Source organism: Primulina eburnea, chromosome 10, assembly GCF_022965805.1.
Source record: "Primulina eburnea isolate SZY01 chromosome 10, ASM2296580v1, whole genome shotgun sequence".
Lineage (NCBI taxonomy): Eukaryota > Viridiplantae > Streptophyta > Magnoliopsida > Lamiales > Gesneriaceae > Primulina > Primulina eburnea.
The window spans coordinates 35,937,470-35,962,302 of record NC_133110.1 but is presented as its reverse complement, the minus strand read 5'-3'; the positions used below and the strand labels follow the sequence as shown (position 1 = coordinate 35,962,302).

Here is a 24,833-nt window from a genome sequence, read left to right as displayed (position 1 = left end):
TACTTGATTGAAAGTTCAAATTTATGTCATGAAAGATTGGGACATATTAACTTTAACACGTTGCAAAGACTTGCAAACCAAAATGTAATACCTACATTTAAAAAGGATCCACAACACAAGTGTGAGATCTGTGTTGAAGCAAAAATGGCAAAGGTCCATTTCCATTCGGTAACAAGAAGTACTACGCCGCTTGAGTTAATCCATACTGATATATGTGATTTGAAATATGTTCAAACTCGAGGTGGCAAGAATTATTTCATAACATTCATTGATGGTTTGGCTATGTCTATTTATTAAAAAGCAAAGATGAAGCAATAGAAACATTCAAAGCTTATAAGAATGAAGTAGAGAATCAAATCAGTTCAAAGATCAAAATGATAAGAAGTGATCGAGGTGGAGAGTATGTTGCTCCGTTTGAAGAATTTTGCACAACATCGGGCATAATTCATCAAACTACAGCCCCATACTCACCTCAATCAAACGGAGTAGCAGAACGCAAGAATCGTACTCTTAAGGAGATGATGAATGCGTTGTTGATAAACTCAGGCTTACCCCAAAACTTGTGGGGGGAAGCGATTCTCTCAGCGAACTACATTCTCAATAAGATACCATTCAAAGGAAACAATGAGACTCCATATGAGAAATGGAAAAAGCGTAAACCATCTTACAAATACCTCAAAGTGTGGGGGTGTTTGGCTAAAGTAGAAATACCAAAGCCAAAACAAGTTAAGATTGGGCCTAAAACAATTGACTGCATCTTCATTGGATATGCAACTAATAGTAGTGCATATCGCTTCTTAGTGCACATATCTGAAGTTCCTGATATCAATGAGGGAACGATAATTGAATCAAGGAACTCCGTATTCTTTGAAAATATGTTTCCTTGTAAAGAAAGGAAAGAATCCCGTCTAAACAAAAGACCTTATGAAACTTCGATTGCACCCGTTCAAGGCAATGAAGATATAAGGCGCAGTAAGAGAGCAAGAGTTGAAAAGTCATTTGGTCCCGATTTTCTAACATACATGTTAGATAATGAACCAAGAACTATTCAAGAGGCTCTATCAAATCCAGAAGCTCCTTTCTGGAAAGAAGCAATCAAAAGTGAAATAGATTCCATAATGTACAACCACACATGAGAGTTAGTTGATCTTCCTCCGGGTTGTAAACCTTTAGGATGCAAATGGATCCTTAAGAGGAAATACAAAGAAGATGGATCTTTAGATAAATATAAAGCTCGATTGGTTGCCAAAGGGTTTAGACAACAAGAGGGATATGATTTCTTTGACACATACTCTCCAGTGACGAGAATCACATCCATTCGTGTTCTCATAGCCATTGCAGCGTTGCATGACCTTGAGATTCATCAAATGGATGTTAAAACAGCCTTTATAAATGGAGTATTGGAGGAAGAAATTTATATGGTACAACCCGTGGGGTTTGTTGTACCCGGACAAGAGAAAAAGGTGTGCAAACTTGTCAAGTCCCTATACGGACTCAAACAAGCACCTAAACAGTGGCATGAAAAGTTTGACACCACAATGATATCAAATGGTTTCAAAATCAATGAATGTGACAAGTGCGTCTACATTAAAGGAAATGAAAATGTATATGTAATTGTTTGCCTTTATGTAGATGACATGTTAATCATGGGAAATGATCATGAATACTAAGAAAATGTTGAAAAAACATTTTGATATGAAAGACTTGGGGTTATGTGATATAATATTAGGGATTAAAATCTCTAGGAATTCTGAAGGAATTATATTATCACAAACTCATTATGTTGAAAAGGTTCTTGAAAGGTTCAAGGCACTCGACAATCCTTCAGCAAGAACACCTTTAGATTTGGGTGTTCATTTAGCAAAGAATCGAGGAGAACCTATTGATCAACTAGAATATGCAAGGATAATCGGTAGTCTAATGTACTTGACTAATTGTACCCGACCAGATCTTGCATATTCCGTAAACAAGTTAAGTAGGTTTACAAGCAATCCAAATAAGGATCATTGGAAAGCCTTGACGAGAGTGCTTGGATATTTAAAATACACCATGAACTTTGGATTGGTATATACGAAATATCCAGCAGTATTGGAAGGATACTGTGATGCAAATTGGATATCTGACACAAAAGACTCCAAGTCCACAAGTGGATATGTGTTCACGATTGGTGGAGGAGCGGTGTCATGGAAATCTTCTAGGCAAACATGTATAGCTCGATCCACGATGGAATCCGAATTTATTGCTTTGGACAAAGCAGGAGAAGAAGCCGAGTGGCTAAGAAACTTCCTAGAAAATATTCCTTGTTGGAATAAACCAGTTTCTTCTATTGTTATTCATTGTGATAGTCAATCAGCAATAGGAAGAGCACAAAGCAGTATGTACAATGGTAAGTCTCGACATATTCGTCGAAGACATAATACCATAAGACAATTGATCTCAAATAGGGTTATCTCTGTTGAATATGTGAAATCAAAGGAAACCTAGCGGATCCGTTTACTAAAGGTATAAATCGAGATCAATTGTACAAGCTCATAAGGGGAATGAGCTTGAAAGCCACAAAATAAAAATGTTTATAGCGGTAACCCAACCTTGTGAATTGGAGATCCCAAAACCTTGGTTCAATGGGAAAACTAAGTTATAAATATTGGTTGAACACTTGGAAACAATGAAGGCTCATTCCTAAAATGTCCAAGTAAAATGTACCTGCGACATGTGGTGAGGTTAATTTATTTTAATGATTCCTATACCTAAGAGGTAGAGTATGGCAGGATACTCTTGATAGGAAATCACCTATGTAAGTGCGAAGTGATGGCCGCTTCAAGAACACTTATGAATCTAAGATATGGTCCAGGGCCGAAACGGACACAACATGAGAACAAAATTTGTTAGAGCTATTATTGTGTAAATGCTGTTGACTTGATTTACATAAACGGTTGAATGGTTCAAGACATCGCGTCACCAAGCAACTAGTAAATCCGGTAGTATTTTACTACGGAAAGTTCAAAGCCAAAAGCTACCTTTCCCGATGCAATAATAGTTCAAAAGAACTTTCAAGTGGATCTGCATACATGCATAAATTTCATTCATGTGGGGGATTGTTAGAGAAAATGTGAATAAAATGGAAATGTGAATGGAAATGTGGTTGTCCCACATTGGAAGCTTAGGAAAAGGTTTTCCTCCTTATTAGTTCTAGTGTGGACTAAGGGTTTGGGCCCCAAGGGGTACCAAAGCTTTTAGAAGGGGGGAGACGCTTCTAGGCTAGGTCTCGGTGAACTACTAAACACACACGCGCCCGCCCGCCCGACCCGGCTCGGCGCGGTGCGGTGAGGTGAGGTGTGGTGTGGTCTTTGACCAACATTAATCTTTTTGGACCAAAATTATTTGATGGAATAAGTTTTGTTGGTGTCCGAAAACAGAAGCTAATGCGCCCTTGCGCGTGTTCATGCGCGGATGCGCGCATTCATGTGCCCGCGAACAGAAGGCAACGCGTGGCCGCGCATGATGTCGCGCAGCCGCGCGCGACACACTGTTTTTCAGTGGGGCAGACAGAACAGGGCGCGCGGCCGTGCCAGTTCTCGCGCGGACGCGCGCGCCTTGCTGTGCGGAAGCGTTCCTTCACCGAAATCACATGTCTGTTCACCCAAAGCATGCACCTTTGTGCGAAAGATTGTGCCCACTCGAGATGATCTTTGATACTCTATAAATGTCCCTCACTTGCATTCATTTAAACACTTTTGGTTGCATCAAAATTCTTTCCCACATATTGCTGCAAAATTTCGTTCTACTCACTTGAAGGTTGTTGCAATCTTTTTTCGTTGCAATCTTGAGTTTGTTGTGCTACTACTCTTGATCGAAGTCGTTGTATCTTAGGGACGATTGCCGTTAACGTAAAGCACTTGTATACGGGCAATATCGTCTTGCGGATAAAGGATTTATCCTTGCCTCGACTGAAAGAACCGTTGCTGTTACTGTGTTCCAGAATCCGAGAGAGAAGGACATCACCAGGTTCGAACAACACTTTCGAACATTTCCAAAAAACAGTATTTTCTGTATGAGATTGTGTGTTTAGGGACCTCAATGCCTTCGGTATTTATAGGCACACTCATACCATCACCGAGTGCTTTGGGAGCTCGAGATTCAAATCAAATTTGTATACGTATCTCAATTTTCAAAATTTGAGGCTGCCGTGTACAAATTTTCAACACATTTATTTTACGGTTACGTGTCACAATTTTCTTACATTCTCCCACTTGACCTGTATATCTCATTTACCATAGGAGAAAACAAAATACATGAATCATAGCGATAGGTCATCTAAAAGCGATTATTATCTTCCATGTATCACAATGTATTATATCTCTCAAATAACTTAATGAATAAACCCTATGTTTATTCGAGGTCCAACTTTATTGATATTTTTCATGATAACTGAATATGTACATAACTGAATATGAAAAATATCATAACTTAATGAGTTCCATTAATTTTGTTTTTACAACAAAATTACATAAAAGAACAAAGTTCCATTCTTTCTGTATGATCCTTGAATTTAAATGGTGGCATGCCTTTAATCAAAGGATATGCAATCATCAATTCAGTGCTAATGTGCTCGATAACCATGGTTTTATCTTTAACACGTTCTCGTATGGCTAAATACTTAATGTCGATGTGCTTGCTTTGACTACCACTTTTGGTATTTTTAGCCATAAAAACAGCAGCTGAATTGTCACAATATATTCTTAATGGCCTAGATATAGAATCCATAATTCTAAGCCCTGAAATGAAACTCTTCAACCATACACCATGTGAGGTTGCCTCAAAACAAGCTACGAACTCAGCTTCCATAGTGGAAGTAGCAGTCAATGTCTGCTTTGCACTTCTCCAAGATACAGCTCCACCAGCTAGCATGAAAATATATCCTGAAGTGGATTTTCCTGAGTCAATGCAGCCAGCGTAGTCTGAATCAGAGTAGCCAATTACTTCCAAATTCTCAGTTCGTCTGATCATAAGCATATAATCTTTGGTCCCTTGAAGGTACCTCATGACTTTCTTTGCAGCTTTCCAATGGTCTAAACCTGGATTACTCTGATATCTTCCCAACATCCCAACAATAAATGCAATGTCAGGTCTAGTGCAAACCTGAGCATACATCAAGCTTCCGACAGCAGAAGCATAAGGAATGTTTTTCATTTGTTCCCGCTCTAGATCATTCTTTGGGCATTGGCTCAAATTGAATTTATTGCCTTTCACAACGGGAGCTATACTTGGTGAACAATTTTTCATCCGATATCTCTCTAAAACTTTGTTGATATAGGTTTCTTGAGACAGACCTAGAATACCTCGAATTCTGTCTCTATGTATCTTAATGCCAATGACATAAGATGCATCGCCCATATCCTTCATATCAAAGTTTCTAGAGAGGAATTGTTTCACCTCATATAACAGACCCTTATCATTGGTTGCAAGTAATATATCATCCACATATAGAATAAGGAAACAAATCTTGCTCCCACTGACCTTATGGTATATACATTGATCCATGAGATTCTCAACGAATCCGAATGAAGAGATAACATCATGAAATTTCAAATACCATTGACGGGAAGCTTGTTTCAATCCATATATAGATTTCTTAAGCTTACAAACCAATTGCTCACCATTACTAGAGAAGAATCCTTCAGGTTGTTTCATATAAACTTCTTCCTCTAGTTCTCCATTGAGAAAAGCTGTTTTCACATCCATTTGTTCTAAATCTAAGTCAAAATGTGCAACTAATGCTAGAATGATACGAAGAGAATCTTTCTTAGATACAGGAGAAAAAGTCTCCTTGTAGTCGATTCCTTCATGCTGAGTGAATCCTTTAGCTACGAGTCTTGCTTATACCTTTCAATGTTGCCTAATGAGTCTTTCTTTGTTTTGAAGACCCATTTACATCCAATGGCTTTTACACCATCAGGCAACTGAACAAGATCCCAGACTCCATTAACTGCCATTGAATTCATCTCTTTTTTCATAGCATTAAACCATAGTTTTGACTCATTACAACTCATGGCTTGTGAAAACGTTTCAGGATCATTTGCGGCTCCAATGTTAAAGTCCGATTCTTGTAAATACACAACATAATCATTAGATATTGCTGATCTCCTTATTCTAGTAGATTTCCTTAAGTTGTTTGGTTGATCAATAATTTCTTGTTGTTCTTCATTGACAACTTGATCTACATGGTTTTCATCAGCAACTTGTGGAACTTCAGTAACTGGTTTTCTAACACCCATTTGGTCTTGAGGGGTGTGAATAACGACCAATCTGTCATTTGAATAAGAGGGTTGTGCATTAATGTGATCATTCTCAAAAATTATGTCATGATCACTCCCACTAATCAAGTCATTTTCAAGAAATTTTGCATTTCTTGATTCCACAATTCTAGTGTTGTGAGATGGACAATAGAATCTGTACCCTTTGGATTTTTCGGCATACCCAATGAAATATCCACTTATAGTTCTTGGGTCCAGTTCCTTTTCATGTGGGTTGTAAACACTTATTTCTGAAGGACAACCCCAAACGCGTATATGTTGCAAACTCGGTTTCCAACCTTTAAATAACTCAAATGGCGTCTTTGGGACAACCTTAGTTGGAACTCGATTTAATATATACACAGCTGTCTTAAGAGCTTCAGTCCACAAGGATTTAGGAAGTTTTGAGCTACTTAACATGCTTCTCACCATGTCCAATAATGTTCGGTTTCTCCTCTCAGCTACACTATTTTGGTCCGGAGAACCAGGCATAGTATATTGGGCAACAATCCCATGTTCTTGGAGAAACTTCGCAAACGGACCAGGTGCTTTTCCATTCTCAGTGTATCTACCATAATATTCTCCACCTCTATCAGTTCTCACGATCTTAATATGTTTTCCACATTGCTTCTCCACTTCAGCCTTAAAAACCTTAAAGGCTTCCAGTGCTTCGTTTTTGTTATGAAACATGTAGATATACATGTATCGTGAGTAATCATCAATAAAAGAGATGGAGTATTTCGGACTTTGCATGTCCATATCTGGACAACATATATCTGAATGTATGATTTCTAATATTTCTGTACTTCTCTTGGCACCCTTTTTAGACTTATTGGTCTGCTTTCCCTTAATGCAGTCCACACAAGTCTCAAAATCAGTAAAATCTAAAGTACTGAGTACTCCATCATTTACTAATCTTTTAATTCTCTCTATGGAAATGTGTCCCAATCTCCTGTGCCACAATATAGAGGAATCTTCATTTATAACACATATTTTAATACCTCCCTGAACATGCATAGTGGTGTTATTATTTTGTAAAGAAATAGAGAAAAGACCATCAATCATTGTACCATTTCCAATAAGATTTGATTTATAAAACAAATTATTGATTTATTCAAAACTGAAATGAATAACCAAGAGGTACAAGTTTTGAAACTGAAATTAAATTCCTAGAAAAACTAGGAACATAAAAGGTCTTTTCTAATTTTAAAATATAACCACTATTCAACACTAGGCAGCAAGTCCCAATAGCCTCCAAATGCGAAGACATCTTGTTTCCTGAATAGATGCTTCGCTCATTTTCTATTGGCTTCCTTAGGTTTTGCATACCCTGTAAGGTATTTGTAACATGGATTGTAGAACCAGAATCAATCCACCATGTGTTATAAATTATATCAACCATATTAGATTCATAACAGACAAATGAAGTAGGAATACCTTTCTTTTCAAGCCAGTCCTTAAATTTATTGCAATCCTTCTTAATGTGTCCCGTCTTTTTACAGAAGGAACACTTGGATTCTTTCTTGATGTCAGGTTGGAGTGAAATTATTCCTTTCCCTTTTCCCTTGACTTTGGCTTGCTTTTTATACTTTCCTTGTGTGGTCATAAAGACATTATCACTTGTTTCCATCAACAACATTCCTTCCTCTTGCACACACATGGTCATTAATTCATTAATTGACCATTTATCCTTATGTGTGTTGTAGGAAATTTTGAAGGGTCCATATTGCTGGGGAAGAGTGCATAAAATGTAGTGCACAAGAAAAGTCTCAGACATTTCCACTTCAAGTGTCTTTAATCGAAGCCGCTATGTCCCGCATTTTCATTATGTAATCTCGCACACCTCTCACACTGGTGAGCCTTAATGAAGAGAATTCCATAATTAGGGTGCTTGCTAGTGCCTTATCTGAAGACTGAAATTGTTCATCAATAGCCTTAGTAATTCTTTGACATTATTATGCTGATCGACAGAACCACGCATACCAGCAGAGATTTTGGTCTTTATGAACATTACGTAGAGTTAATTAGATCGCTCCCATTTTTCATAAATATCAACATCATCCGGAATGTTGTTTTCAGTAATAGCAGATGGTTCGTCTTTCCTTATAGCATAATCAATATCCATCCACCCTAATTGAAGAAGAATTCTTTATTTCCAAATTTTATAATTATCGCCCTTTAGATCGGGAATGTCACATTTCATATCAGAAAAAGTCGCAGGTTGCATAACTGCACAAAATATCATATGCTTAAAATTTTGAGACAATATCATGTTTTACCAATGTAATTCATGTTTTCAAAATCTAGTGACATAAAATTTGCCTGTGGGCTAAAATTTAATTCAATAAGATTTTTTGTAACTTTATGATAAAACTATCAAAATGTATTTTACTTGACTCCTGTGGGTAAATCAAGGAAAAATATAATTTGATATTTTAACCTAATTAGTTATATAAATATAATAAAAATCTCTGTGGGGTAAATTTTATTATGTTTATATATTTAATTACAATTGATGTCCATTATGTGATCCAAATCCACTTAATGCATAATTTTTCATAATTAAGGATGATGTGGCTATTCCTCAATTATTTAAAATTATACGGTTCACCGGACAAAATTTTGGCTTTACTTAATGCTTTATATAATAATTATTTCGCAATCAACATTTTCCAAGAGTGCTCCCAGGAAAGATAGGTAGTGCTAAGGCCCTTTAATACCCAACTCCTAGACAGAGCAATGTTCATCAGGGAGACCAGTGGCTAGTCAAGTCAGTTTAAACCGGTCTATGAAGAACTCCCTCAGATCATGTTTTCTTACGTCACCTTATAATTATTATTCAACTTAATTATCCACATTTATGTGAATCTTTATAAGCCAAAATTTTTCATTAAATAACTTTATATTCACATTTTTACTTAATATGAACAAATACATTCCCATCAGTTTTTCTCTTCAATTAGAGTAGTGATAAAGTGAGGATCACTAAAATGTGGACTCCTCATCAGTTTTTCTCTTTTATCAGAGTAATGATAAAGTGAGGTTATTTGTTCATTTGTGAATATCTGAAATATTTTATTTTAAAATATTATATTCACATCTTACTTAATATGTTCCTTTAAAATTATAAATAACTTAATATAATTTAATATGAACATGATGTGAATATTAGGTGCCAAAAAATATTTTTCACATAATTTGCATTTCATAATTTCAAGAATAAATGCAAGCATAATATTAAATTTGTATGTACATATCAAATACTTATTCATTATATTTGACATTATATCTAACATGCAAAATTAATTTAAATATGTATTGAAATTTACATTAAATTTAGAAATATTAAAATTTATTTCCAAATCAATTTATTTAATGATTTATTATTATTATCATTATTATTAAAATAATAATAAATCATTAAAATTTAAAAAAATTTACTGAAGTCTTCATCCCATTTATCATTATTATTTTATTATTATTATTATAAAACAATAATTTATCCAAATGGCCATGCATCCAATTTAATTTATCAACGGGAAATTTGGCTTCAGTCCCCAGCCGCCTTTTTTCTTTGTTTTCAGTCCCTAGGTACTTTTTTAGTACCACATTTCCACATGAAGTGTACCACATTTCCACATGAAGTGTACCACATTTTGTATGAAATAGTACCACAATTTTGTGGGTAGGGAGTGAATGCAAAGAAATATTATGATTGGGGATTTTTAAATAACTTCCCCATTTATCAATGGTCACCGACACTTTTGAATTATTAAAATAATCGTGGGTTCCATAGACAGTGCATGATTGATTTATATCATCATTTCATTAAAAGCATGCATCGAACGCCATTATTTATTATCATTTTATACGTAAAATTATCATCTTCAACCTCTCTGGAGTTAATTAAAGTTTCCTCATGAAAATTTCTTCTCAAAAAAATTTCAAAACTTCAGACTCCGATCAAGAAGAAAATTCTCCGAAGAAATTTTCAGGTAAATTTCTAATGATATCAAAACTTCTATTTATTTACGTAAAATTTCAGAAACAAAAATTTCAAGGCAGAGGTATCATGTTGCTCTGATACCAAATGTTAGAGTTTTTATTCTCAAAATCATGTTTTGCACGTATACATGAATATAATATGCGGAAGCTTTAATCGAGAATTACCTCAGGCCATTGAAAATTTGTTGAAGCTCTCTGATTTCCTTTCGATTGAAGCCTTCTAAACTACTCCAACTCTCCTTTAGATGGTGTATTTTCTATATGAGATTGTGTGTTTAGGGACCTCAATGCTTTCGGTATTTATAGGCACACTCATACCATCACCGAGTGCTTTGGGAGCTCGAGATTCAAATCAATTTGTATACGCATCTCAATTTTCAAAATTTGAGGCTGCCGTGTACAAATTTTCAACACGTTTATTTTACGGTTACGGGTCACAATTTTCTTACATTTACTTCTTTGTATTTCGGTTTTTGGATGATATTTGCTATTGAGATACAAACGGTTGTTCTATATTTATAGTAATATATCAGCATTGATGTATTGAACAGTATTCATTAATGTATTGAACAGTATTCTAAAAAGCGATAGGCGATAGGCGGACGGTTACCTACCTGCCTAGTGCCTAGGCTACTAGGCGGGGCCTAGGCAGTTGTCTAGGCAATTTTTTTTAAAGCTTAAATTCATTAAGTGGTTCATAAGTATTATGTTTGTATATGAAATATATATTATTATAAAATTTAAAATTGTAATAATAAATATATATTAATAAATTTTTATATATAAATAATCTACATCAGTTTACTACTTTACTACAACCGTTGTACAATGAAAATTAAATTTGTTCAACATTTTTTCCAACAGAATATATTGATATTAAATCTAAACATCTAACTCTTCTAGTTCATCTCCATATTTTTCCAATATTTCTTCTGTATCGGAATCAAACTCAAAATCCATGGCTTTTTCCTCCTCTTCATCCGATACAAATTCTTCTTCGTGAAGTTCCCTTACATCTTCAACATTTATCTCAACATCTTCATCTCCACCATCGACAATCCATCCTTGTGCCATAGTTGCTTCACTAGCAAGTAGGACATCCACTCGTTTTTCTTCTTGCCTTCTCTTCTTGTTGATAATCTTGGCATTGAATTGAACATAAACTAAATTGTTCAACCTTCCGGTATCTAGTTTATTTCTTTTCTTAGTATGGACCTACATTAAAAAAATATTAATATTTAATACATATATAAAAATATATAATAATAAGTATAGAATAATCAATTAAGTACTTACTCTCTCATAATTTGTTTTTTTTTTTAAGTGTAAACCGCCTAGGTGGATTTTTAATTGTAAAATCGCCTAGACGGCTTTTGCGCCAGGCGGCGCCCGGACCGCCTAGACGGCGTCGATTAATATGGTGGTGCCTACAAGTTTCGACTAGCCTAAAATCGGGGTGGTCAGCGCCTAGGCGGAGATTTTTAGAACACTGGTATTGAACAATTTGATCTATAAAATTTATTTACAGATTAAAAAAATAAAAAATACACAAGAAAAAACAATAGGGTCGCAACCAAACCGGCTGGTTCCATAGCTCCGGCTCCTGAAATCAACATCAAAATTAGGGATGTAAATGAGCCGAGCCGAGCCGAACAGTATCCGGCTCGGGCTCGGCTCGTTAAACTATTTGCTCGACTCGGACTCGGCTCGAGCCTTTGGTTTGAAGCTCGGGCTCGGCTCGTTCGGAAGTTATGAAGCTCGGGCTCGGCTCGGGCTAGGCTCGTTAATGACTCGTTTATCTTGTTTAAGGAGACTGGCTCGGGTTCGGCTCGTTAAACAAGCTCGTTATGCGAGCTCGTTTTTGCTCAAAAGACCTCGCGCATATGCGCGCTCTGTTGCGCGCATATGCGCGAAGAGGCCAGTAGCTACGATGCGAGAACAGAGGCACTCGCGCAGAAAAAACCGTCGCTATTAGCGACGGATTGTTTGAAAAACCGTCGCTGATTAAATCAGCGACGGTTTGTTAACGACAAACCGTCGCTAAATGTTCAGTATAGTTTTTGTTAATCTGCGCGGTTCATCTTATTACTTCAGCATGAACTTATTTTTCTTATTTTTTTACTTCGTCAACATTGATATGCCGAAGTAAAATATAATAAAAAAATATAGTGAAGCCCGTGTTTTTAAACATCCGAAGTAAAATATATTATTTTATTTCGCTTGTGTTATTACTGAAGTTATTGGTAATGTATTACTTCGTAATTTATTATTGCCGAAGTAAATCCTGCCGAAGTAAAATCCAATTTTTCTACTAGTGTTATAACATTGTAATTTCTGTAAGATACACTTTAGGATTTTGAATAAATGAATATTATATATATAAATATTATGAATTACGTGGACCTATATAATTTTGGACCATATCATATTATAATATGATACTATATAATGTATAACGTACGTGACTTTGTATTTTTGGACCTCACAATGCTAAGGTTTCTTCTATGCGGCGATTGATGTCTGATATTTAGTTTATTATATTAAAATATTTTATTTTATTTTATATATTTACTTTAATGTATAATTAATTTCAAACCATAATATTTTTAAATAATAAGATTATATACGTATAATCATATGTAGAATTAATTAGGAGTGAGAGTGCATACGCTAGATTCATTGCCGTAGCAGCAATAACCGATTGAAACTTTTGAACTTTTGTCTCTACATACGCTAGGATTAATTTCTACGGAGTGAGAGTGCATAAGCTAGAATTAATTTATATCATTGCATTAACATATATTTATATCATTGCATTAACAATCAACAAATGTGAGATTTGGAATAGATGAGGATGTAAGTTACGGGAATATGCCATTATTGCCATAACATTCACATTTTTAAGATAATTTTTAATTTATTATTATTTATCATACATAATTATTTTAATATTATAACTCATTAATTATCTCAAATTCGAGTTCACAGTCTACCTAAACGAGCCGAGCTCGAGCCCGAGCTCGTGAACCACTTAAACGAGCCGAGCTCGAGCTCACGAGCCAGCTAAACGAGCCGAGCTCAATTTTGAGCTCACGAACCTATTATCGAACATGTTCACGAGCTAACGAGCCGAACATCATTAATCTCAAGCTCGGCTCCACAAAATTGTCGAGCCCAAAATAAGGCTTGGGCTTGGCTCGATAAGCTTAACGAACGAGCTTTTTAACGAGCTGAGATCCGAAAAACTCGCGAACAGTTCGGTTCATTTACATCCCTAATCAAAATTGACAACCACCATACCTATAGAGGTGCAGACTATGCTGCAGTTCGAGCAGCACAACTTTTTGATATATGTAGACCTCACATTATTTCATGTAAATACAACTAATTCCGTTGAACAAGTATCGCATTTATCGGAAGAAGAATAAAGATTTTAATTTTTTTAAAAGATACAGAAATTAAGGAACAAGGACGTGAGAAAATATAATAGACAAAAGAACAATAGTAAAGGAAATCGATGTCTATACGAATATAATGTCCTTAAAACAGATTCGTCATCTCCGATATATGCTTCGAAGATCAAGTTGGATGATTGTTTCATAAGATATAAAGAAACAATCAGCAGTAACCTAGCATGAAGATACTATGAGCATTGGCGGAGTCAGAAATATGACTCTGCTCGAGCTAGAATTATAAACTCTAAAATCTTTTAATATTTTAAATTGATCTATCCGGGCGAATATCATATTATTTCAAAATTATACAAAATTTACATATAATTTTTTTTAAAATAAATTTGAACCACCCGGGCTAAAGCTCGGATATATACCTATGTAGCTATGCCCCTCACTATGAGGACGAACTGAACAAGTACTTAAACTTTATCACGAGCTGGAGCTGGAGCTGGAGCTGGAGCAGGGCAGCAAGAACCTAGAATGAAAGATATTACGACAGTTAAATGAGTGTGAGGTATGCTTGAAGAACTCGAGGTTACATCTATATATAGGTACTTAGGTTCCATATAAACAACCAGAGATTGGCCATCTGAAAGGACAAATGTTGGTCAGCTGGAGCACCAACAGTCAGGCAGGTGTAATGTAACATACAAAAAGATCTGGAGTGAATTTTATAAAAATCCAGGAAAATAGCAAAAGTCAGGTAAATCTTGGTGAGAATTTTTCCTTGATCGATCCAACATTTGACGCATCTAGGCCGTATTCGTACACAGGTCAAGCATTTCCGGTGTAAAACGGGCCATTGATTTGCACACATTCATAAACCTGCACAAGTGTAACTCAATATAAGCTCACTAATATTAATATTATTTTCTTATTTTAGATATTTTTCATTCCACACTTACCATCCACTAATAGAAAAAAGGCATAAGATACTTATCTAATTTTCATTAAAATGAAAAAAACCAAAAAAGTCAAAGCACAAAATCCAACAAATCCAAAGGTCATTTTATCATTTTCACCACACCAGATGAAGCGTAGACTGTGCATCGGGAAATTATTGAATTTAAGTTAGAATCAGCCAACAAAAATTACGAATAAATTTCAAGAAATAAATAGTTAATCTAAAAAAAATCTTAATAAATAATTAATAGATTGTAGTTTGGTTTTGAAATTCCTCTACGTTAAATTAAATACATATAATTCCACGCACACAATTCTTGATCATAGGAATAAGAAGTTAAAAATGATTCTCCAAGCTCTTAACTTTAAGGGTGTGTTTGGTTGAGTGGATTAACTAAGGATAGATTAATAGTCCAATATTTATCGTTAAAATTTTAAGTTGTTTTAATAATCATTTTGACCCGGTTTAAGATCCAATTTTATGGATAATTATTTGATTAATAAAATTAGATCTTAAACCGGGTCAAAATGATTATTAAAACAACTTAAAATTTTAACAATAAATATTGGACTATTAATCTATCCTTATTTAATCCACTCAACCAAACACACCCTAAGGCTGTCGATTAGGAATCCAATTTTGTGACGGATTAAAGAGTCCGAACTCCATAATTGTAATTTTTTCAAAAGTATAAATTTATATTATTTTTCTTTTGTACAATTTGATATTGAGTGTATAGTTTTGTTTCATATTAAAAATATTTAATGTATAATAATCAATCGAGTAGGTCTTTGTGAGACGGTTCACAAATCTTTATCTGTGAGACGGGTCAACCATATCGATATTTACAATAAAAAGTAATACTCTTAGCATAAAAAATAATATTTTTTCATGGATGACTCAAATAAGATATCCGTCTCACAAAATACCACTCGTGAGACCGTCTCACATAAAATTTTCCTTAATCAATATTATTAATTAAAATAACTAAATTTTGGTATGTCGATGAAACTTTTATTTAGTCCACACCACATTTATTTCAAAAGATTAACACTTAAAAAAACTTTTTCTAAAAAAAAATATATATTTAAAGAGAATGTCATTTCCTAAAATTTTCTTTTTATAATAAAAAATACCATTTACACACTATTTTTTCATCATGTTTTTTTCTTTTACCATTTTAATTTTAAAAATTGACAAATTTCAATTTAATTTTTTTAAAAAATAACACATATTTTATTTTTGAGAACGTAGGCGTTGCTTGTGACACAATCCGTTAATAATAATAATTAAAATTTATACGTCACGCAACGAGATGTGTGACGTGTATGAAAAAGAAAGTTGCGTCTCTTTCTATTCCGTCTCCCACCTTCCAGTAAAATAAAATTCCCTTCAGCTGATTCCAAGAGATTCATTTTTATCCTATCTGCCAGCTCCGAATCTCGATAATCCCACGAGGGAAGAAGAAAAGGGACTTTTTTAATGGAGACTGCTGGATTGACTCGTCCGATCAGCGGCTCGGTGGCCGGGTTTCCGGTGACTTGGCGGAGGCAGAGTTTCGGGTTCAGAAAGCGTCGAGTTGGATTCAGAGTATTTGCTCAGGATGCTGCTGCGGAGCCTGATCTTACTGTGACGGTGAATGGGTTGAAGATGCCGAACCCATTTGTGATCGGGTCGGGTCCTCCGGGCACCAACTACACTGTCATGAAAAGGGCCTTTGATGAAGGTTGGGGTGGTGTCATAGCCAAAACTGTAAGGCTCCTGTACTGTTTTATTACCCCTTTTGACTGCAGAGGTATTGAATTCATTTTTGTAGATTTTGATCTGTTCCTATGTTTTTGTTTTTTGACGTGGAAATGTGATACGCTGTCTCTGAAGTTGTTTTTATCGGCATATTCAAAATTTTGGTAGTGTTAACGTCGGGATCCTTAAGGATTTATCGATCATGATCGAGAGTAAGTGTATGGATTGGAGGAATGGGATTTGGTAGAAGGATTTGTAGTCCATGAATGATTGAAAAATAACTTGAAATGGTTGAGACTTGTAATATCTGAACAAACGATCGTTGGGATTTGATATCCGGTTAAGACTTTTCGATGGTTGTTTGATGATTGCTCCAAAGATAGAGGTTTTGCATAGAGATGTATAAACTTTGGGGTAATGGTTATATTTATGTAAATTATTTGAAATTTTATTCCAGTTTGTTATCCCATTTTATTGACGATTAAGTTGTGCTCTGATCCAGTTAATTTACTTGCTAGATTCAGTTAAACGATTCAGAATTAGCCAATGCTTAGGTTTGTATACCGCCATCCATTCAGACACATCTAAACACAACTATAGATGTTAGGAGAGGACGTATGATGCATCTAGGTGAATAATGAACGAAAAAAAGATGGTTGGATACATAATTTCCTAATGAGAAATTATGGACCCCTCGATGGCATATGTCTTAGTATATAAGTTCATTGGTTTCACCTAATATTCATGTAGTATTAGGTGGAAGATCCCATCTTTCTTCTATCATTCAATAAATTCATAATATAGCTTATTCGGGGCAAAGCTTCTTGGCTCTACATTGCTTGGCTGAGTCCATAGTTAATGTTATGCTCAATAAAACTTTGTTCATTTAAAATCTGTTTGGAAGAGTGAGATCACTGGTTCCATTCAGGGTGAATTTTATTACTGCTTCCATCGAGGGAATATTTACTTATTATGCACAGGTGTCCCTTGATGCTGCAAAAGTTATAAATGTAACTCCACGCTATGCTAAATTACGAGCAGAAACAAATGGCTCTGCAAAAGGACAGATTATTGGGTGGCAAAATATTGAACTCATAAGTGATCGACCTCTAGAGACTATGCTGAAAGAGTTCAGACAGTTGAAAGAGGAGTATCCAGACCGGATACTTGTTGCCTCTATCATGGAAGAGTACGACAAAGCTGCATGGGAGGAATTGATTGACCGAGTTGAGGAAACTGGGATTGTAAGATATTGTCTTAGTTCTTTTGAGTCTACTCAAATATCTAGAATTTATTATAATCCCAATCTCAAGTGTATCGAAGGTTTCATCTTTCTTTTTTTGATTTGCAGGATGCAATCGAAATAAATTTTTCATGTCCTCATGGTATGCCGGAACGTAAAATGGGTGCTGCGGTTGGCCAAGATTGTGTGTTGTTGGAGGAGGTGTGTGGATGGATTAACGCAAAAGCCACAGTCCCAGTTTGGGCGAAGATGACTCCGAATATCACTGACATCACACAGGTTTCCTTGTTCTTTTTTCCTTTCTACTGCAATAAGTGCCATAAACCAATTTCGATGATGCATTTCTTTCGATATAATGAAATTAATTTTATTGTGAACTATAATATTTTGTTTTCACAGCCTGCTAGAATTTCTTTGAGGACTGGATGTGAAGGGGTTTCTGCGATCAACACAATCATGAGCGTCATGGGAATTAATCTTGACACATTGCGACCAGAGCCTTGTGTAGAAGGGTGAGTTTTTTTGCTTTGGATAATATGATTCGTGTCACCAGTTAAAATTTCTATCTTTATTTTCTTAAATGTTACCTTCAATGCCAACTCAGGTATTCGACGCCTGGAGGATATTCTTCAAAAGCAGTCCATCCCATTGCACTTGCAAAAGTTATGAGCATTGCACAGATGATGAAGAACGAATTTGCAGATAAAGATTATTCACTTTCCGCCATTGGTGGAGTTGAGGCAGGCAGTGATGCGGCAGAATTTATCCTTCTTGGAGCAGATACTGTTCAGGTCGCCTAGCACTATTAATACTTCTAACTGGTTTGCTGCATATAATCATGGAATAACTTCCATTCCGTGGGGGCTTACCAAGAATTCGTCCGGGGAGCTTACATTTTGTTATTTGGAACAACTCTAGGTGTGCACTGGTGTTATGATGCACGGATACGGTCTTGTAAGGAAGCTTTGCTCCGAACTGCAAGATTTCATGAAAAAGCACAACTTTTCATCTATACAAGATTTCCGGGGGTATTCATTTACGATAAATCTTTGTCACCTAATACATATCAGCATGAAATTTTAATAGTCAAGTGGTTTATAATACTTTAGCCTTATCACCTCTTGCCATTTATCTGTGCAGGGCTTCACTGGTGTATTTCACGACACATACGGATTTGGTTAAAAGGCAACAAGAAGCGATTCGCGGAAGGAAGGCCGTGAAGAAAGGCTTGCAGTCTGATAAAGACTGGACTGGAGATGGCTTTGTGAAAGAAACAGAGAGTATGGTTTCCAACTAATTTGGTAAATAAAAGTTGAATCTTTCATCTCTTTAATTTAAGGAAAATAAATGGTCTCAGATCATGTCTGAATGATTTCTTCTTAAATTTTTAAGTACATAATCGAAATAGAAACTTTTATAATAAAAATATCGTACATAGATATTTATAATAATTATACCGTGATATTTTGCTCTTATTGAATTATATGAGATTTTGATAAATGAAATTTTTATATTGAATTTTTTGTATTTTAAAAACTGTTACAAATCTTATTGTACATGTAACACGACTATTCAATTAATTAGTGAATGTACTTCAAATTTAAAAGAAACCATGGTTACATCCAAATAATTAGAATCAGTTTAAATAATAAACTGGAAATCGAATTTACTCGATCCAAATACATTAAAATATTATTTACACTTTAATTTATATATTTATTTACAAAATAATGATAAGCTTTTAGTATTAAATGGAGTATATATAAACTAAAATAAAGTGCAAATAATATCATTCCATTTAAAATACAACAGCTTCATGCAATCAAATTAACTTATTTTACGTTTGTACAAAACTAATAAATAAAATATCTCATATTTTAAATTTTTTGATTCATGTAAAAATATTATGTCAAACAAATCAACTGTTACTATAAGATCAAATATAATCATAGATATTTTGATTTTTTTAAAAATAAAATACAGATATATTTTCAAAAAAAAGTACGTCTCTTGTAAGATGGTCTCACGAATCTTTATCTGTGAGGTGGTCTAATCCTACCGATATTCATAATAAATGACACTTAATCTCTCCGGACAAGGTTAACGTTCGATAAAATACACAAGGAAAAAACAATGGTAGAAAACATAAACTGCAAGAGCAACTGCATATATAAAAATAAATTCATAAAACAAAAAAAAATGATGAAAAGCATATCACTGGACTATTATTAGTGTGAAATTTGATTTAATAATGTGATATCACTAAATAATTAATGATTTAAAATAATAAAATATATTATATCTTGGTCATATGAAGTTCAAATGATTTGAAATTTGGAGATGATATAAAAAACTCAAAGATATAGAAGTTTTGTGTTTTAAGTTTTGATAAATTTGATCGTTAACTGATCCAAACGAATATATTGATGTTGAAAATAGTTAAATATATTATATAATATTAAAAAAAGAAAAGAAAAGAAATTAACGTGGAATTCATTTCCACCACATCTGAAGCATTTTTTCAACAGAGACGAAGCATAGTTTTGATTTTCTTTTTGACTTGTCGATTTAACGATATATCAATTGACTAATCGATTTCAGTTTTGAATTCGTTGATATGATGTCTTTGAATTATGGTAGAAATTTTATTTATGGCGATTTTGAAATTTAATCAATTTATGAAATAAATCGATAAATTGTTAAATCATACTGAAATTGAATATTGTTGAATAATGTATGATTTTAATGAGGAATAAATAAGTGTAGTGAAGTTATTCGGAATTATTTCTAATTTATTATAGAGATGAATTTTAATAATTAAATTGAATTATGAGGTTGTTTGTCAGTTATTATTAAACTTGATTATATATTCTGAGTCTATAAAGTATAAATTATCTGTTGATATGAAATTTTTGTAGTTTAACAAATGTTTTTATATAACATATTAATAGAAGTTGATTTACTATGGTGTATTTTATGTTAATGTTCGTAACTATATACAATAGAATATTAATTGTTGAACGGAGAAGATTTATAATCGAATTGTATACTTTGTTGAAAAAATTATTGTTGAGCTATTTAATATTATATATTGAGATTGTTATGATTATGCTAATACGCTGACAATGATATAATAATTGTTATTGAATTATTTAGATACATTACAAGCCTCGATATCAAAGAAATAACAAGTTTTCTTATATATACTCGATTATCAGGTACGTGTTGATGTACGAGCATCTGTTGTTATTGTTTAGTACTGATGAATATTATTATGTTATACGATAGTAAATCATCGAGAATGAGGGATTTGATATTATATTTGTTGTATTTATTATTTGTTGATGCCGTTGGCTGCTGTCTATTAGGAGACGTCTTGGCTATAATGTTGTCGCCGGAGCAGGAATGCGATGTATTATTTATGTTAGTTGTTGCAGTAGTAGGGGAGCGACTCATTAACAATATTGCTGTCACCTGAGTAGTATGGAGTGACATATTGATGACCTTGCTGTCATTGGAATATGGGTGTGACATATTGTTGATGTTGTTTGTAAAGTAGTATGGAAGTGATGTTGTCGATATTGCTGATGACTTGGTTGTCCAAAAATGGAATATTTTTATTATGATTTTAGTTATATTTTTTGTTGTTGTTAATATAACTATATACTATCTATTACGATGATGTAGTGTTGTATATGCTCACCATTCAGGGGTTGTTTCTGTTGAACATGTTACATGACTAATGCTAAGCTATGATAGATGTGAACAACTAGTTGTGTCCGATCAAAGAAGTCATGTAGTTGATAATAGATAGAGACATTATAACTTATTATCGTATTCGAGTTGTCTATTTTGTAAATAGTGCATTGACGCACTATTTTATCATATATCCATTATATTGGTGGGACAAATTCCGTTTATTTTTTCGATATCAACATGATCTCGATCTTCATCAAAAGGGAAAAATGGGGAATGGGAAATTTTTCGCTTCTCCCATTAATTTGAGAATAATTTATGTCACTGTACCACCATGGATGAGTTGAACAAAAACAATATACCAACCTCACATCTTTTTATCATTTTAAACTATTTTATAAGCTCCTAGATCATATAAACCAAGCCAAAAAAAATTGTTATAGCCTGATAATAACAATAACAGTACCAGAGCTAGCTTATCCTACCGAACATTCGAAAAACATCTTATTTGGTAGGGGATAAAGTTGGTGATGATGGAATGCCCACAACCTCTTTTAGTTGAGAATACATGTAATTGATAAATGCCATTGATTCTTGTTGGGGTTCTTCCATTGACCCCTTTAGCTCTTTTAAGGCCATGCAGTATGCTTCCTGCACCAATTAAGATTAAAATAAAGATTTACAGTACATATATATATATATATATATATATATATATATATATAATATATATATATATATATATATTGCATTGCATATATATATATATATTACCATAAACTGGTCCAACTCTGATTGATGAGACATTTGAAGCTGGTTTTGATGATCATCAGATGCCATTGGATCAATGGCACTTTGAATGTTATCCAAATTGCAGCAAAGCTGCGAAATTCAACCTTCAGCATGATGCTTCATACATACACATATGTGTGTGTGTATAATTCTTAAATATACAAACATATATATTAATCACTCTCATAAAATATAGATCAATGAATCGTAACAACTTCGATGGATGAATCTGTTCTTGAAAACGGATTCATAGATGTGAACTGAGATATATTTAGTTGAGAATCTCGAACACCAGCTAAAAATTTATTGGACTGAACGGATTTCGATTTCAAACATTAAAATTGATGCCTAGCATAAGATGCACACATAAGCTTATATTTCTAACTATCTCCGTAGATGATCGCTCTTAAAAAGACACATAATTTCAGTCCATCGATTCAAACAGCCATAACCCTTTCTTGCAAGTCCAAGAATCAAACAACCCACAAAACATAGATAAGGTTTCTTGAAAATACAGACTAAATTTATATCTATACACGAATATATATATATATATATATATATATATATATATATATATATATATATATATATGTGTGTTTGTGTGTGTGTGTGTGTGTGTTCAAAAAGAAAAAGGAAAGATTAGTACCTTCAAGCATTCCAAATGAGACTGAACCAAAGATTCATACAAAGCATGGCACGAAATTTCCCTCTTCAAAAGACCAATATCGCCATTAACATCTTCTTCTTCTTTCCCGGCTTTTTCCCCATAATGATCGTCATTAACAACAGCAGAATAGCCGCAAGCCGCATCTTCCTGCGGATCTTCGCAGTCCCATTTCCTCTCCATGATCTGAATATTCCACAGCTTACATAAGATTTATTACTATTAAAAGAAAATGAGAAGAGGAAAGCACTTGCATGCAGCAGCTACAATTAGCAAGCACACAATCAATCAACCAGCCAGCAGCGATCCATATATAGATACACAGATAGATACAGAAGATTTAATGGGTGGAGCTGTTTTTGGAAGGGAGTGCGGGTTTGATTGACAGATGAGTGGTCGATCAATTAAATCAGTCTGAAAACTTGAGCGGGTGTGGTCATTTTGCCTCGGCATTTCTACATCTCTTACAATGTTTCTTGAAAGGAACTTCTCGTGGGTTTCTTGGAAATTGAGGAGGCGAGGCCTCCCTTCTGATCTTACCGTACAATAAAATCCATGTTCAATCAGTTCCTTCCACTATTCCATTTTGGTCCCATTCTAATTCTGCTCGATCATCATGTCTCACCTTTTCTTGCCAAATTAATGCATTCTAAATAGTTTTTATACTGTTTTAGGGTTTCCTTTTCAGGTTTCCTTTTTAGCAGAATATTTCTGTGCCGAAAGTTTCATGACGAAAAAAAGGGATTGCATATTTTTTTTATTTGAAATATTCTAAAAAAAATTGCATTTTTGGTCATATATTAATTTTTTTGTGATTTTGATAATAATCAATATTATCAAACATAAGTTATTATCAAACATAAGTTTTAATTCACCAACTCTTTTTTTATAATTTCTTTTTTTTTTCGTCGTGGCACTAAAGTTACATTATATACGCGAGACTAATTTGGTACCGACATAACGATGAGGTGTGCAATGTCACAACCACTCTCTATGAAACCGACAAAAATTGTTAAAAATTAAAAGATAGATAATACATAAAATATAAATCCGAGAATCTAGATGACAAAATTATAATATAGATGAAAAAACGAAAAGAGGTAAATAAATTTTCGTTATTATATACGTAGAGATATTATTTGACTCCTATAATATTATATTGTTCATTTTTACTGCAAACATCTTAGTCTTATTTAAATGTCGACCTTACATAAAATATAAATCCGAGAATCTAGATGACAAAATTATAATATAGATGAAAAAACGAAAAGAGGTAAATAAATTTTCGTTATTATATACGTAGAGATATTATTTGACTCCTATAATATTATATTGTTCATTTTTACTGCAAACACCTTAGTCTTATTTAAATGTCGACCTTATTGGGGACTTAAATTAATTGTTCGCATTATAAAAGACAAAAAAGTGTTACTATGTTTTTTTACTACAGTAAGTGCTTTGCTAAAAGCCAAAAAGAAAGATTTTTAAACTCTTTTACTTTAAAAAATAAACACAATGTTTTGTTTTTAGCTTTTTTTTTTTTTTTTTAAAAAACCTCTTAAAAAAGTAATTTTTAAAACTTTAAAATTTTGAAGCCTTAGATTTGGAAGACTGCAAAAATTAACTATTTGAAATAATTTATTTTTGTCTTAAAAAAATTAAAATTAAGTGATACGACAATACTGGATATGATCCAACTTGGCAGACGCAAGCGAGCCAAATTACATTAGCACCCTGAAAGTAAACTCGAAAAAACGAAAAAACTTGAAATTACTGTATAAATAAAACCTTTTTGCTTTTTAAAAAGTATATTGTTTTGTCGCATAAAATGTTTCATAAAAGTACTTATAAAAATATTTTTTAAGACACTTGAATTTATGACTTCTGGGTTTCTGCTTCTACTTCTATTTAAAAATAAAAACAAAAACACTTTTCAACATTTATTCATGGAAAATACCAAATCCGCTTCTATTTTTTTTCAAATGAAAACACTTCAGAAAACTGAACTTATGTAAATGTTTTTTAAAGCTACAAC

The 24,833-nt window shown here is 33.7% G+C and overlaps 2 protein-coding genes across 2 annotated transcripts; one reads left to right on the top strand and one right to left on the bottom strand.

Annotated features, from left to right (window-relative positions):
• Nucleotides 1-16,014: 16,014 nt before the first annotated feature.
• LOC140803390 (dihydropyrimidine dehydrogenase (NADP(+)), chloroplastic-like) lies at nucleotides 16,015-19,161 on the top strand. The gene is made up of 7 exons (XM_073159258.1): nucleotides 16,015-16,409; nucleotides 17,381-17,644; nucleotides 17,752-17,922; nucleotides 18,043-18,155; nucleotides 18,248-18,434; nucleotides 18,562-18,671; nucleotides 18,784-19,161. The coding sequence occupies exons 1-7, from the start codon at nucleotides 16,140-16,142 to the stop codon at nucleotides 18,938-18,940; spliced, it is 1,272 nt and encodes a 423-aa protein (XP_073015359.1). The 5' UTR covers nucleotides 16,015-16,139; the 3' UTR covers nucleotides 18,941-19,161.
• Nucleotides 19,162-21,720: 2,559 nt separating this feature from the next.
• On the bottom strand, nucleotides 21,721-23,402 carry LOC140803930 (homeobox protein knotted-1-like 1). Its single transcript, XM_073159772.1, has 3 exons — nucleotides 22,781-23,402; nucleotides 22,114-22,221; nucleotides 21,721-21,990 (listed from the first exon to the last, which is right to left on the bottom strand). Exons 1-3 carry the CDS (start codon nucleotides 22,979-22,981, stop codon nucleotides 21,844-21,846), a joined length of 456 nt encoding a protein of 151 aa, XP_073015873.1. The 5' UTR covers nucleotides 22,982-23,402; the 3' UTR covers nucleotides 21,721-21,843.
• Nucleotides 23,403-24,833: the final 1,431 nt, after the last annotated feature.